Source organism: Panicum hallii, chromosome 1 (assembly GCF_002211085.1).
Source record: "Panicum hallii strain FIL2 chromosome 1, PHallii_v3.1, whole genome shotgun sequence".
In the NCBI taxonomy this organism is placed as follows: Eukaryota; Viridiplantae; Streptophyta; class Magnoliopsida; order Poales; family Poaceae; genus Panicum; species Panicum hallii.
Genome location: NC_038042.1, coordinates 4,392,375 through 4,407,238, shown reverse-complemented (window position 1 = coordinate 4,407,238; position 14,864 = coordinate 4,392,375). Strand labels below are relative to the sequence as shown.

The window sequence follows — 14,864 nt, the reverse complement described above, 5'->3', positions numbered from 1 at the left end:
AAGAAAATATGAGAGCATGCATGCAATAGGGCCGTGGTATGTTTAAATTGGAGAATACAGAAATGAAAAGAGATTTGGATATGATGAAAACTAAAGAGGATGCATTCACTGCTTATTAAGGTTTCCACGTAAACTTAAAATTACATTATGAATGTTACCGTGGTACACATTCAATCACTCCCCTAGATATTCTTCTAGAAACTTTGAGGGTAATTTATCACCGGGACAAAAATATAAATTGCTGGTCTAAAAGTATCAAATATAATCCTATAAATATGTAAAATCTTTAAATATATTATGCAAAAGCTTTTCCTTTCCTTTTATATTTATGTTCAAAAAGATATCTCATAGAATATGTCGATGAAAAAAGCATAGATAATACTTCGGGCCGTGCTATCAGAACAAAAGAAATAAATAACATGACTAAGAAAACTATTTGCAGTAATTTATTTTGAAGTAAAAAATTATATATATTAACGTATATAATCTCTAGACACCCGCTATATTTGCGCGGATCACCTTTGCTAGTTAAAAAAACCGGAACGGCAAGGGGTGCTGTGCATGGCCCCGGGATGCTGTGGAGACGCCGCGCTAGCCCTGCGAGCGAGTTGGTTGGGGAGGCAGACAGGACGGCCATGCCGCTTGTGTCGCGCGAGCCCGGGAAAAAGGATCGGAAGAGATGAGCGGGCGCACCCCGCACGCCACCCCATACAACGGCCTTGCCCTTTTGGTACGTCAGCATCCCTTTATTGCCGTTTTAATGGAGCTGTCGTGTAGGGAGATCACGAGCTGTCAGCTGCCCAAATCGAATTTTAACCCACGAGGTTGCTACGAGATTCTTCAAAACACCATAGAAAAGATTCTCAATTTTCTCAAAAACTATACCCTTCTCCCACCTAGCGGTCACTCGAATCGCACACCACGCTGCTCTGCTCGTCTTCCCTTCTTTATAAGGCCCGGCCGCGGCTCCGCTCGCCTCTCCTCCCTTCGCACACCACTCACTCTCCTCGTTTCTCCGGTTCGCGGGGAGCCGAAGGCTTCGAGGAAGGAGCTGACACCTAGCGCTGTCGGGGTAGCCTCCGGCGATGGCTGCGGCGGCGATCCTGCCGGAGCTGGCGACGCAGGTGCTCATCCCGGTCGCGGCGGCCGTGGGCATCGCGTTCGCGGTGCTGCAGTGGGTGCTCGTCTCCAAGGTGCGGCTCACCCCCGAGCGCCGCGCCGACGGCGGGGCCGCCAAGACCGGCCCCGGCGACTACCTCATCGAGGAGGAGGAGGGGCTCAACGACCACAACGTCGTCGTCAAGTGCGCCGAGATCCAGAGCGCCATCTCCGAAGGTGAGGCGTCACGTTGCTGGTTCTGCGAGTGCATATACTACTTCTCCGCTTGGGGTTGGAACTTGGAAGCGCGGGGTTTTGCTTGGATTAAGGTCTTACCAATTTTTTTCTAGTTGGATTATGCGGGAAATGATCGGAACCTTATCTGGTTTACTCTTCGTAGGGGGATTTGATTTCGCTTGCTTCCTGTGTTCAAATAAAATCGTGAGAAAGGAATACGAGAAATCCCTTCTGTTCAAGTACAAATCGTGAGAATTCTAGGTATTCCGTCCACAACAATGATCTTCCAACCCTCACTGTTTATCGAACCAACTTTAATTTTTACTTGCTTGCTGTGTGATTATTTGAGGGGGCAAACAGGCGTTGTGTGAGGTTTTGGGCTTTGTTTTGTTCGGTGACATGAGAACGTCGCTCGTATGCAAGGTAGTTTGAGCTCGAAAGGAGGGCTTTTAATCGACTAGCTTTGAAGGAGGTGGTTAGGAGATTGCTCGCTTTGCACGTGACAAGTAAAGGCGCAGCTCTTTTCACAATTCTTCTCTCAGGAGTTAATTGTGGATTATTCAAGTAATTTCGCTTTGGCTTCATGTATGGATGATTTGTATATTGCATCAGTGCTCCAGGCTTGTTGGATCTAGGCAAGTCATTGAACTATTTGTTGCTGCTACTTTATGCAGCAGGGATTATACTATGCATTAGTTTACTGTGCTCTAAATGTCGTCAGTTAAGCCCTAATCCACTGAAGCCCAGCTAATTCTAGTCCAACTAGATACCTTGTTTCGAGGTATATTTTGGGAATGTGCGAGCTCTTGGTCAAATTGGTGGTAATAATATAGTCGAATTGGTCAGAAGCTGCCTGTAGGGTTAGAGATAACAGATAAAGGGTTAAGTTCCTGCAGTCTGAGTCTTAAGTAAGCCCAGAAGTGGGGTTACTGATAAAGATATAAGTATTTGCTGCACGTGGTCCCCACTACTCAATCTTCACTGCAGCTGATATTAACTGTATTCGGTCCAGACTCCATCTCGTGGGAACCACATCCCGCTGCCTTTGGTAATTTCATATTTCATTGCAATCCTTGCATGATGCGCATGTGCTAGAAAGTACTGATGCAGTCAGCTGATGCCGGCAAATGATGTAGCTTGGCTTGTAGTGGGTTCCTGTACCATTTCAGAGCTATTTGTTGGTGTGGTTGCAGTAGTGTTTGTCCTATAGTCTCTTCATATATATTTTTTTTGAAATAAAATCTCTTCTATATATGAACATGACTAGAAACATGCATTACATATATTCCTTAATTAAGGACAAGATGATATTCCATAATCATCTCTGATGATATATGGGCTAGATATTATAAAGGTTAATTGTGACGTTTTCTGTGAAGGTGATTGTTTGTGGTTTATTTTTTACACGATGCCATGATGGGCTAGAGGCAGGCCATGCTGATGCTGTTGCTGTAGAACTTACTGGAGCTACTTTTGTCTCTATATTACTGGAACTATTTTGGCATTCACTAATCACTACCTAATTTTATTAGAGTTCCTTTAAGTAGGCTGAGTTAATTTGAACATTTTGTAAAGCTTGGTGGATTATATTTGGTTGGTTCCCACTGCAGTGACAATTGGCTGCATCATGTTGTAGTTGCCGGATAGTCTTGATGGATAAGTTTTCATTGGACCTCATGGCTTTCATTTAAATCAGTACCAGATTAATATGCCCTTCAGGCAGCTGTCACTATTTACCATTTGTCTGTAGTTCTTTGTTCCAATTGGTTTGATGTTGACCAATTTCTTTGTGCTGTTTTTGACTGTGACAACATTAGAAGTGGAAAACTGATAGTAGCTATTGCCAGGATCTTAATTCGATTTTTTTTGTCAAGATGGCTAACAAAAGTACGTAAATTGATCAACTTATTCACACTCTAAACTCAAGTGAAGGGACTGAGATAAAATTTGAGCATATTTGTGTTAATAATAGGGAAATATGGTGTACCTCCATAACTGTGTCTGTATGGCAGAACTGTTTTGAATAACATTTATCTTCCTCATTGCGGATCAAAGTGTAATGCCCACTTGGCTCTGTTTTACTGTGCATGTAGCGAGTTTCCTCTAGTGAATATATTCATGCGTATAGAAGTTGAGAATTTGCCATTTCGGGATTTTTCACTCTATTGTATCACTGGGATGTGGTGATTAAGTGGCAATCCTCAAGCACAGAATGTGGCAAATCCTCAACCTTTCCTTATTTAGAGGTGTTTGCCATTTAATAGCATCACGCTCAAATTTGTTGGTACTTTAGAGTCGATATCCTTGTTGTGGCAATCTTGACTCATTTAAAGTTTTTATTTAACAAGCATGGATACATTGTCTGCAACTACTAAAATCACTTGCCGTCCTGTTTCTTACTTTGTTATGAACAGGAGCAACATCTTTCCTTTTCACTGAGTACAAGTATGTTGGATTATTCATGGGCATCTTTGCAATCCTTATATTCCTCTTCCTTGGGTCTGTTGAGGGATTCAGCACAAAGAGTCAGCCTTGCCACTACAGCAAGGACAAAACTTGCAAGCCTGCTCTTGCGAATGCCATCTTCAGTACTATAGCTTTTGTGCTTGGTGCAGTCACCTCGCTGGTGTCTGGCTTTCTTGGAATGAAGATCGCAACTTATGCAAATGCTCGGACAACTTTGGAGGCCAGAAAGGGAGTTGGGAAGGCATTTATTACTGCCTTCCGATCTGGTGCTGTTATGGGCTTCCTTCTTGCTGCCAGCGGTCTTTTGGTTCTTTACATTGCTATCAATTTGTTTGGAATCTATTATGGAGATGACTGGGAAGGTCTATTTGAGGCTATTACTGGCTATGGTCTTGGTGGTTCTTCTATGGCTCTTTTTGGCCGCGTTGGTGGTGGTATTTATACTAAGGCTGCTGATGTTGGTGCTGACCTTGTCGGGAAGGTAGAAAGGAACATTCCTGAGGATGATCCAAGAAACCCAGCTGTAAGATCCAATTCTAAGTGTTATTTTGCTACACTGCAATTGCTTAGTGTTCATACTTGCTTTTGGCTACAGCATATAACTCTGCATTTTGTGTGCCATGGTAATAGGTTGGTGGCAGAACTCTGTAAGAATGATCTCTTGTTGTACATGCAGGTCATTGCGGACAATGTTGGTGATAATGTTGGAGATATTGCTGGGATGGGATCAGATCTCTTTGGCTCATATGCTGAATCGTCATGTGCTGCTCTTGTTGTGGCCTCTATCTCATCTTTTGGAATCAACCATGAATTTACTCCTATGGTGTACCCTCTTCTCGTCAGCTCTGTGGGTATCATAGCATGTCTCATAACAACATTGTTTGCAACTGATTTCTTTGAGATAAAGGCTGTGAATGAAATAGAGCCTGCTCTGAAGAAGCAGCTCATAATTTCCACTGTTGTGATGACCATTGGCATTGCACTTATCAGTTGGCTAGGCCTTCCATACACCTTCACCATTTTTAACTTTGGAGTCCAGAAGACAGTGCATAGCTGGTATGCAATTTTTGCATTGACCATTGAATTGAAATTTTATTTAGTATTAACTTCATATTACAATCTCAGTCTGCTTTAAGTTTATCAGGCAACTGTTCATTCATGATTAGGGCTACCGAGAAACTCTATATTTCAATCTCATTTTAATTGAAATTTATCAGGCAACTGTTCTTGTGCGTGGCTGTTGGCCTCTGGGCTGGCCTAATCATTGGTTTTGTTACCGAGTACTACACAAGCAACGCCTACAGGTATCTGAGATTCTTTCTTCCCATTGAGTATGGTGGTACCCTTTTTTCTCTGCTTCAATGTATGACATTTTTTCTGTTTTTCATTTCAGCCCCGTACAAGATGTTGCCGATTCCTGCAGAACTGGAGCTGCCACAAATGTCATTTTTGGGCTTGCTTTGGGATACAAATCAGTCATTATCCCTATTTTTGCTATTGCTTTTAGCATCTTCCTCAGCTTCAGCCTTGCTGCCATGTATGGTGTCGCTGTGGCTGCTCTTGGAATGCTGAGCACCATTGCCACAGGTCTTGCTATTGATGCCTATGGCCCAATCAGTGATAATGCTGGAGGAATTGCTGAAATGGCTGGCATGAGCCATAGAATTCGTGAGAGAACGGATGCTCTAGATGCTGCAGGAAACACCACAGCTGCAATTGGAAAGGTGGAGTTTTCTTTCTGTTTTCAATTGCAAATTTAGTTAGGGAGTTAAAATTTTGCACGTGCTTGTGTTTAAGAGCCTAGACACCCCTAGAAAGTTTTTTTATTATATCATTTTATACTACCTTCAGTGCGATTAGTTTTGTGTTTGCAGGGTTTTGCCATTGGCTCTGCAGCCTTGGTGTCCCTTGCGCTCTTTGGTGCCTTTGTGAGCCGGGCTGCTATTTCCACTGTTGATGTTCTGACTCCTAAAGTATTCATTGGACTTATTGTCGGTGCTATGCTCCCATACTGGTTCTCAGCAATGACCATGAAGAGTGTAGGCAGTGCCGCACTCAAGATGGTGGAGGAGGTCCGTCGGCAGTTCAACACCATCCCTGGGCTCATGGAGGGCACCACAAAGCCGGATTATGCAACCTGTGTGAAGATCTCCACTGATGCATCCATCAAGGAGATGATCCCCCCGGGGGCTCTTGTTATGCTCACCCCGTTGATTGTTGGGATTTTGTTTGGGGTTGAGACCCTCTCCGGAGTCCTTGCTGGTGCTCTCGTCTCTGGTGTTCAGGTTGATGGGAGTTCCTCTCAAGTCTCAAATTTTGGCAAGATAGTTGCATCCGAGTTTTTCCTTATTCCATTTCACCTTTTCAGATTGCCATCTCTGCGTCCAACACCGGTGGTGCCTGGGACAATGCCAAGAAGTACATTGAGGTAAAATCACACAGAATTTAGTTAACCATTTCTTCTGTCCGAATCAGCATATTACCTTATGTAAAAAAATTCTTCTTAAAGAAGTGCCTTTACTAAAAACATTTTGATCTTTGGTTTGTTTAGGCTGGAGCTTCAGAGCACGCCAGGACCCTTGGCCCGAAAGGCTCTGACCCTCACAAGGCGGCCGTCATTGGTGACACCATTGGAGATCCCCTCAAGGACACGTCTGGCCCCTCCCTCAACATCCTCATCAAGCTCATGGCAGTGGAGTCCCTCGTCTTCGCCCCCTTCTTCGCCACCCATGGTGGCATCCTCTTCAAGTGGCTCTAAACTGGCTGGAGTTGCGCGATGAACGCCGTAGTTTTGCAGCGGGGAGAGCAGTATGTCAGCTAATACAGCATCTATGGCATATGCTTTGCTCATCGAGTTGATGAACCCCGTTGTGTACGTGGTTTCATTTTTTTTCTTGCTTGTTGTCTTTGTAGTTCCAGGGTTCGACCGTGTTTTGATCCCATAAATTCGCCTCTAGCCTTCGAGTAACCGAGTACATCGTCATAAGTCATCACTCATCAGCCCCTGCGGGACATTGAAGCATCGGAAAACTTCAAGATTCTAAGAGATGTATTGATGATGTTGATTAATCTGAGTCATTTTTTTCTTGACATTGATTAGAATGTTCTTTGCCTACATGCTGTTTTCCCCTTCTTTCTCGAAACGTCAAATGGAAGTGCATGCCCCAAGCCCACGTCGTCTCCGATGGTACGCGAGCCGAAGACGAGACGGAAGATGCTAGCGCAGGAGCCGACGTCGGCGAGGACGCATCTACAGATCGGCGCTTGCGACTGCCGTGTCTCCCCTGCCGTCCGTGACGCCCGCACTAGTGTTCCGAGCTTTTTTGATCCACAGTTTAGTTGTTTTTATTACGGACTAACTAATTGTCGCCGGGTCATGCTCACTATTTTATGTGGGGAAAAACAAGACACTACTCGCAACCATACATATCAGTTCGATGTTATGTTCTTGCAGCCATTATATATATGAAAAACTTCGCTACGCCTACTATGTTGAACTCATGTGATTTTAGAAAGAAAAAGAATGTGTGTTGTGCCATGTTTGAAAATATGAATTATTAGACCTGTTTGGATAGGCTAAAGTTGGACGTTAAACTTTTATGAAAGATGCTATAGTTTTTAAATCCTATAGTTTTTAAATTTTAAAAAAAGTTTGATCCACCCCATTAGCACTCATGTTTGGATGAACTGGTGCTAAAGTTCAGCACTTTCGCCCGTTAGCATTTCTGCACTTGGATCCAAATAGAAACTTAGAATTTAAAATCCTAACTAAAGTTTGGACCACGCCATTAGCACTCATATTTGAATGAACTAGTGCTAAAGTTTAGCACTTTCACCCGTTAGCACTTCTGCACTTGGATCCAAATAGAAACTTAGAATTTAAAACAAATGTGAATAAATAATAACAATTCTATAATATTCACTCTCGTCCAAACATATCTAAAAGCTCCATTCATGGTTTGTTTGTAGTAAGGATGGAAGTTATACTTATTTTGGATCATTGGATCGATAAAAAAATTGATAAAATAAACTGTGCGTAATTTATTTAGGAGGAGAAATGAATTAGAATGGTACGCGATCGTAATTATTTAGTTGACGTATAAAACACTACTAGGGATCCACTTGCATTCCTCTAGTTTGTAGCCATAGTCGACGGCACACGTGAACCATTTATCAACTCATATCTTGCAAATTATATTTCCGTCGTGACGCACAACATTGGGCTAGCTATTTCAAAGGAAAATTCCCTTTCAAGGGATTATTTTAAACTAACTTATTTACTATTTGACAAAACTCACATCAGAATAGAAAAATACTTTCAAAACTTGAAATCGCTGTCAAGAATAAAGAGGAGACTAAAAAAATGATGCGCCGGCCTGCAATCTTTTTTGAAATAAACCGGCCTGCAAATTTCGTCCAAAAAGAAAAATCCAAAAAGAACGCCAAAAAATACCGAGTCAAAGCGACCGCGCGTCGAGCAGGTCCCCTTGCCTGCGCATCGCCACCTCCGCGTCCTCCCGACCAAATCCCGCGAGCCCCGAGGCCGCCCGATCCCCCATGGCGTCGTCGGAGATCGAGGTGGTCGACGACACCGCGACCGTCTCCGCCGCCGCCGCTACCGGGGGCGGGGCGGAACCGGCCGTCCCGTCGGGGGCGGGGCAGGAAGGGGAGGAGGAGGAGGCGCTCAAGGACGACGTGTACACGGGCGCGGCATACGGGGACCTCGAGAAGCTGCACCGCCTCGTCGAGCGTGAGGGCCGCTCCGTCGCCGAGCCCGACGCGCTCGGGTACCACGCGCTGCAGTGGGCAGCGCTCAACAACCGTGTCGCCGCCGCCCAGTACATTCTCGAGGTCGGGTTCCCCACCATTCTCCTCGGTGCCTGACGCGGTAGGCTGTTGGGCTTAGCTGCTAATAATGGCGATCGCCTGTTGGTGGCGACGGTTTGCGAGGAATGCGCAGCTATGCTACCTGCGCGTTCTTCTATCTAAATTTTATGTGTGGCGCCTCCAGCAGTCCAGAGGTTTACTGCTCCCGAATTGGATCCCAAATATCAAAATCTCTCGTCCAGCCTCCTGCTCCAATGAGAATTGCGCAGCTGAGCTCAAGCTTGTATGCATTGGTTTACTGGAGTTGTCGTCATTGGGAGTTCTGATCGGGCCTGCCTGTGGGCGTTATGGTTGGTGGGTAAGGTTTGGGCAGAGCCATGGCTATGACTGAGGACTGCACATGTTTTATGCATGGATTGTAGCGTGGCGTGTAACTGTGTGGCCTTGTTTTAACTGTGTTTTGGCAACAAGCATGTTTTGGTTCTGCACTTATAGAGGATTAGAGGCCTGCTGCACTCTGTTGTTGTTACAGTGCAGTTTGAAGATGCTGGATGGCGGATACAATCTCCATCTGCATGTAGGGGCCAAGGGTGTTTTTGAGTCTGTTAGGCTAAAGTTAAAGGCAAAATGAGCATTTGCCTCGCATTATCGTTTAGTTCAGTTTCAAGCTGAGCACGCAGTCTAATCTTCAAACACATGGCATTTTCTGTCTTCTTAGCTGACACAAGACATTCTCAAATTGAACCGGATTCTCTGGTTGGGTTGACGTAATGGACATCTTCATAATTATTCAAGTTCCTCACATAATTACTAGTAATTTACTAATGTTAGGTCCCTTCCATAATTGTTAGCAATGCTAAAAATTGCCTCTTTTGATATCATTGTTCTGATTATATGTGTCCTGTGTTGTACAAGGCAGTTATGTCCTTTTCCTTAACGATATGTTTTGTTTACTGCTCTACAGCCTGTGCATTTTTCCCCTTTTGGGTTAGTTTTTGGTTGATGATGATTCTGAGCTTTTAATTTGGACAGCATGGAGCGGATGTAAATGCTATAGACCACACAGGGCAAACAGCACTTCACTGGAGTGCTGTGCGAGGTCATATTCAAGTTGCAGAATTACTTTTGAAAGAAGGAGCTAAGGTCGATGCTGCTGATTTATATGGATACCAGGTTTGCAGATTGATTTCTCTATTGCACCCGTGGCACTTTCCACTATAACCCTATCGCTTGTGCCTAGTATATTTTCATAATTTCTCCTGATGGTACTTCCTCTAGTACAAAAATAAGTGAAGTTTATTCAGTGGCACACAGATTAAGAAAGGATGCAACCTTATCACTCTAGACCTTATAACTTCTTTCTGGCTGGGATAATTAAGATGTACAATTTTTTCCCATTATTTTAATTGCATTAAGCACGCTATTGAGGTGTCCGATGGGTTGGTAGGTGAAGAGTGGCTAAATTCGTATCAGTGTAATTCATACAAGGGCAATTTTGGAAAGAAGGTGTCTGATTTAGCACTTTTTGTCAAAATTTTACCTCTAATCCTTGTGCCACCACTACTTTAGATTCACTCCTTAATATATTAGGTTCTTCATTATTTGTAGAAGATGTAATATAATTCTGGTTTGCCCCTAAAACCTTCAGTTGAACAAAAATCAAGAATCAGTATAATTCTTTCTGGTTCCTTAATCAATCTACTATTATGTTGCAGACCACACATGTTGCCGCACAGTATGGTCAGACAGCATTTCTGTACCACATTGTTGCAAAATGGAATGCTGATCATGATGTCCCTGATAACGATGGAAGAAGCCCTCTTCACTGGTTTGTACCTTTTTATTGTGTACATTTAATATGAGCCTGATGGTATTATATATTTGTGATCTTCTTGATATATTATCTAACTTGACTTCACAGTTTCCCTACTGATGCATCTATGTTCATTCCTCATTTAGGGCTGCGTATAAGGGATTTGCAGATACCATACGTCTCCTTTTGTTTTTAGGTGCCTATAGGGCGCGGCAAGATAAAGAAGGTATGCATTGAATTATTTTCAGAACTATTTCTGTCTTTATACAGAAAATGACAATCTCTCCGGTCAAAAGAGCCTTTGTTTCCAACAGCTTGTTGTTCTTTTCCATTGTAAATGCTTTGGTTAGGTTGTACTTCTTTACATTGGGCTGCTATTCGGGGGAATTTGGAGTCATGCACTGTGCTAGTTCAAGCTGGCAAAATGGAGGACCTTACGGTGCAAGATAAGACTGGCTTGACTCCAGCCCAACTTGCTGCTGATAAGAATCATCAACATATTGCATTTTTCCTTGTTAGTATTATTTATCATTAATCTTTTTGTTTGAGTACTTGTTATAAATTTTTAGCTTATCTGGATTCTGGAGTCCAAAGGCCACAAACCTATAAAACCTTGCTACCTGGTGCAGAGTCTATTAGTGTTTTCCTTAATGTCTAAACTTTGTTAATCTAAATTGCATGAAATGAAACACATTGCTGCAGATTATTTTATTTGCAATGCGGGAGGTTTTGCACGTGTTCTTCATTGACAATTACTTTTACCTAGCATTTTATACAACAAATAATTTTCAGTATTAGTGGATTTAGAATGTTAAAGGTGGATTTACGGCATTGCTGTTTTTGCATGAAAGATGAAGATGGTTAAACTTTGCTTTTCTGAAAAAAGAGATGTACTGACATTAACCAAAGAGAAAATGATTTCTTTCTCAAATCCGTTAGTGCTGAAGTACTCATCTGCCTTTTGTAGTTTGTAAATGCTCTTGTAATTTTTTGAATATCCCTTTCGCCATTCTTCTGATCCAGACCAGCTTGATTAGGGACTGACAATGGCCATTATTGACCTCAATATAAAATGTCTTATAGTGCAGTTGGGAAACATAAAGGATTGACTTGAGGATTTGCTTGGTTTGATGCAGGGGAATGCTAGACGAGTACACGAACGAGGATGTGGTGGGAATGGTTATTTTGGGAAACTATCGAAATTCGGGCTTGCTCCTCTTCTTTGGTGCATCATTATAGTCTTAATATTTGTATATGTACACTCAATTATTTTAGGTATATTACTACTTTGATGTATTTCAGATGATTGAATCTTCCATAATGTGGCACTTATTTTATTCCTTATATGCAGGAGACTATAACACAAATATGACTGTACCTTTTGGGTTATTTTCATGGTTGGGTGTTTTTCTTGCAACTGCTGGACTGGCTATGTTTTATAGATGCAGCAGGTAGACATCTTATTATAATACTAGCAACAAGAGAAAAATTAAGAAGCAGAGAAATAAACCTGAAAGGCCTTGCCTATTGATCTATAAGAAAATCTCTTGTAAGAATCTTGGTATGTTTTGCGTAGACTAATCTTGAGTTAAGCCCCATGCAGTTGGTAATAGTAAACATTGTTTTTCTTTGCTACATCCCTATCAGTTTGCATTCTAGCTTATGCTTCATTTACTAAAATGCCATGTTACTTTGGTCAAATCTCAGGGCTTTGTGGCAATGCCAATTTTCCTGACCGCGGTCACATGTAGAGCAGTGCCTCACATTATTTTTCCTGCACGTCTAAAAAAAAATCTGTTACTTGTGAACACCCTAAATTTCAAATTATTTTTAATGTGTTGTGCACTATTTTCCTGGTAAATCTATATATGCAGCACCCGACACTGTACTTCTTTCACTTCTCAGCTATGATTTTGACCAGCTAAGATTTTTTTTCTGGAATGACCATACTCTTTGTTATGCAGGAAAGATCCTGGTTACATCAGCAAGAATATAAGGGACTCACAAAATCAAAGAGATGATGTAAGATTGAAAGATCTAGAAACCTACTGTAGCTTCATGTCAATATGTTTCTCTCCTGTTTGATTATTAAACTGCCACTCATACAAAGTTAAAAATGATAACATAGTCCTAACTCTGCAATGTTCATCTTTTGTTTGCACCTCTAGGAACCTTTGTTGAAGAGGGGTCTGGACAACCCTGAACTTCTGGATGGTAATTGGTCTCAACTATGTATAACTTGCAAAGTAAGTTTTTTCATTTCATTAAGCAGTCCATGATTTTCCCCTTAAATTAACATTTTTCTGAAGCGGCCTGATTTGCCTAGTTTTAATAGATTGTCAGGCCTGTACGCTCAAAACACTGCTCTACATGTGACCGCTGTGTTGAGCAATTCGATCATCACTGCCCTTGGGTATCGAATTGCATTGGAAAGGTACTCATTCTATCCTTTTATATGTTCAACCTCTTAAAGTCAATGTATCAATTGTACAGGGTTAAAAAAGTTTAACGTGTCAGGGAAACATCCTAAAAACTACACTCATAGGCCCAGCAGGAACTGAAGAGCAAGAAAACATAGTTCTGCCTCTAGTTGACAAATTACACATTCTTTTTGGTTACCCCATTTTGAAGATCAATGAAAAATCGTGATTCTTCAGTTTAAGCTATGATGGTTTGAAATTGCAGAGGAACAAATGGGAATTCTTTATGTTCCTTCTCCTAGAAGTTTCGGCAATGATTATTACTGGTGTAACAGCGATCATAAGTATGTTCACATTTTCTGTTATACCAGAATTTTACTATATTAAGAAAAGATTATATATTTATTTTCTAATTGCAGGAAGTGTACAAGACCCAGCTTCTCCAGCATCATTTAGTGGATGGCTTGGCTATACAGCTATTAACCATTCCTGGGTGGTGTCTTTTGTCATAATGGACTTCCTCCTTTTCTTTGGCGTTATAACTCTAACAGTAATTCAAGCATCACAGGTTTGAGCCAAGTTGGTATTCACCTCTAATCAAGTATTTGGCATTGATGTGATTCTGTTGATGTATCTGCCCATGCTTATACAGAATAACCGTGTAGTTGTGTAGATTGTTTCTGCAAGTGACGTAGTTCTTCATACTCTCGTGTTATATGTCTTATTCGCACAAAAAGTTATTGCCTTATCGAGCTTTTGTTTGTCTGTTGAGATCCACTACTTCTAATATTGCTCAGGCATTATAACTTTCTTGTCATATCTTTATCCCACTTCTCTCCACAAGCTGGTCATTTCTTGCTTTCCTACCTTGCAGATATCCAGGAATATAACAACAAATGAGATGGCAAACGCCATGAGGTACAGTTATCTCAGGGGACCAGGTGGCAGATTCAGAAATCCATATGACCATGGGGTGCGCAAGAACTGTTCCGACTTCTTCCTGAAGGGGTACAACGAGGATATTGAGAGAGTTGTGCAGACATTGCAGCCTGATGAGGAAATGGGACCAATCCAGACAAGTGCAGTCTTGCAGAATGGTGAGAGCGTCCCACTTCATGTGAATGGCACCGACCATTCTTCCACCGATTCACAAGTGAACTCAAAATCCCATAGCCAAAGTTCTGCCAAGTGTTGCAGTCACAATAAGAAATCTGAGAGGACCCCTTTGGGCCTAGGGCTCGGCCTTGGGTGTAGCAACCCCTCTAGCCGTTATGTGCGGTCTCTTCTTCCCTTGTGAATCGTTTTAGGAATGCAGATGTGTTATTCTTTTTTATTTATTCCTGCATGCTTGGTGCTCAACCACAGCTTTGTTTGGGCTATATTCTTCATTGGTGGTCCGTGATTTCTCTCTGGTTGCACTGACACTGCAATGGTGCTGGAAATGGAGCCCGCCACCCCCCAGTACTGAAATTGCCAGGACATTGAGATGGGAGTTGCATAATGGGCTTCATAAACATCCTCCACTTGCACCTACATACCCAATATTTTTTTTTGTTTGTCAAAGGTATAGTTTGCTTTCCCTTTTTTTTGGTCCGGTGCACAATCTCTTGCATTCTGTATGTACATGGCTGAGGGTGAGGGGTTGTAGTTCAGGTATCATCCCATTTGAGGCATAATTGTACACTAGAAGAACTGTAAATTGTAGAGTAACCTGACTCCAGGGCATGATTTCCCCTGTATCTTTTTTTTTGAAAGAAAATGTATTGCCTCTTCTCATGTAACGAGAGTGCACAGTGCAGGAGCGTCCTCCTCCTGGAGTCAGGTGCAGCTCCAAAATCGCTCACCCTGGGCTTCAGGCTTCATTGCTTCAAGTAGTTGCAGTTTGCACCAAGAGCGACGAAGATCTAGACTGTTGCAACCAACCTTATTGCCTACACTGTGCTCATGGTCAGAACTCGAGAACATGTGGAGAAACAAACAGGAATCTGCTCGTCCAAACCACG

General features: G+C 42.4%; 2 protein-coding genes across 6 annotated transcripts; both read left to right on the top strand.

Annotated features, from left to right (window-relative positions):
* The first annotated feature begins 918 nt into the window (after positions 1-918).
* Positions 919-6,895, top strand: LOC112884273 (pyrophosphate-energized vacuolar membrane proton pump). Of its 2 annotated transcripts, XR_003227071.1 has the most exons (9): positions 1,086-1,335; positions 3,750-4,324; positions 4,478-4,857; positions 5,019-5,105; positions 5,195-5,525; positions 5,676-6,086; positions 6,170-6,229; positions 6,353-6,609; positions 6,715-6,895. XR_003227071.1 is itself a non-coding variant. In XM_025949652.1 (8 exons), the coding sequence occupies exons 1-8, from the start codon at positions 1,086-1,088 to the stop codon at positions 6,557-6,559; spliced, it is 2,301 nt and encodes a 766-aa protein (XP_025805437.1). In that variant the 5' UTR covers positions 919-1,085; the 3' UTR covers positions 6,560-6,895. The 2 variants fall into 2 exon arrangements, 1 of the variants encoding a protein (XP_025805437.1); XM_025949652.1 differs by having other exon boundaries at positions 919-1,335; positions 6,353-6,895.
* Positions 6,896-8,256: 1,361 nt separating this feature from the next.
* Positions 8,257-14,600, top strand: LOC112892045 (protein S-acyltransferase 24-like). Of its 4 annotated transcripts, none has more exons than XM_025959115.1 (13): positions 8,261-8,652; positions 9,661-9,801; positions 10,344-10,456; positions 10,588-10,667; positions 10,792-10,955; positions 11,578-11,716; positions 11,793-11,892; positions 12,406-12,463; positions 12,610-12,687; positions 12,777-12,875; positions 13,127-13,205; positions 13,281-13,440; positions 13,736-13,876. In XM_025959115.1, exons 1-12 carry the CDS (start codon positions 8,359-8,361, stop codon positions 13,433-13,435), a joined length of 1,500 nt encoding a protein of 499 aa, XP_025814900.1. In that variant the 5' UTR covers positions 8,261-8,358; the 3' UTR covers positions 13,436-13,440; positions 13,736-13,876. The 4 variants fall into 4 exon arrangements, 2 of the variants coding, with proteins under 2 accessions (XP_025814900.1, XP_025814891.1); XM_025959106.1 differs by having other exon boundaries at positions 8,269-8,652; positions 13,281-13,429; positions 13,736-14,600; XR_003228656.1 differs by lacking the exon at positions 13,127-13,205 and having other exon boundaries at positions 8,257-8,652.
* Positions 14,601-14,864: the final 264 nt, after the last annotated feature.

Excerpts from the sequence above, each read along its gene's own strand:
- LOC112884273 (XM_025949652.1), top strand. The coding sequence starts at position 1,086 with ATGGCTGCGGCGGCGATCCTGCCGGAGCTGGCGACGCAGGTGCTCATC. Across the intron at positions 5,526-5,675 it reads CCACAGCTGCAATTGGAAAG|GGTTTTGCCATTGGCTCTGC; the intron begins GTGGAGTTTTCT and ends TTGTGTTTGCAG. Across the intron at positions 6,087-6,169 it reads CTCTCGTCTCTGGTGTTCAG|ATTGCCATCTCTGCGTCCAA; the intron begins GTTGATGGGAGT and ends TCACCTTTTCAG.
- LOC112892045 (XM_025959106.1), top strand. The coding sequence starts at position 8,359 with ATGGCGTCGTCGGAGATCGAGGTGGTCGACGACACCGCGACCGTCTCC. Across the intron at positions 11,717-11,792 it reads TGTACACTCAATTATTTTAG|GAGACTATAACACAAATATG; the intron begins GTATATTACTAC and ends CCTTATATGCAG. Across the intron at positions 13,430-13,735 it reads CAGTAATTCAAGCATCACAG|ATATCCAGGAATATAACAAC; the intron begins GTTTGAGCCAAG and ends CCTACCTTGCAG.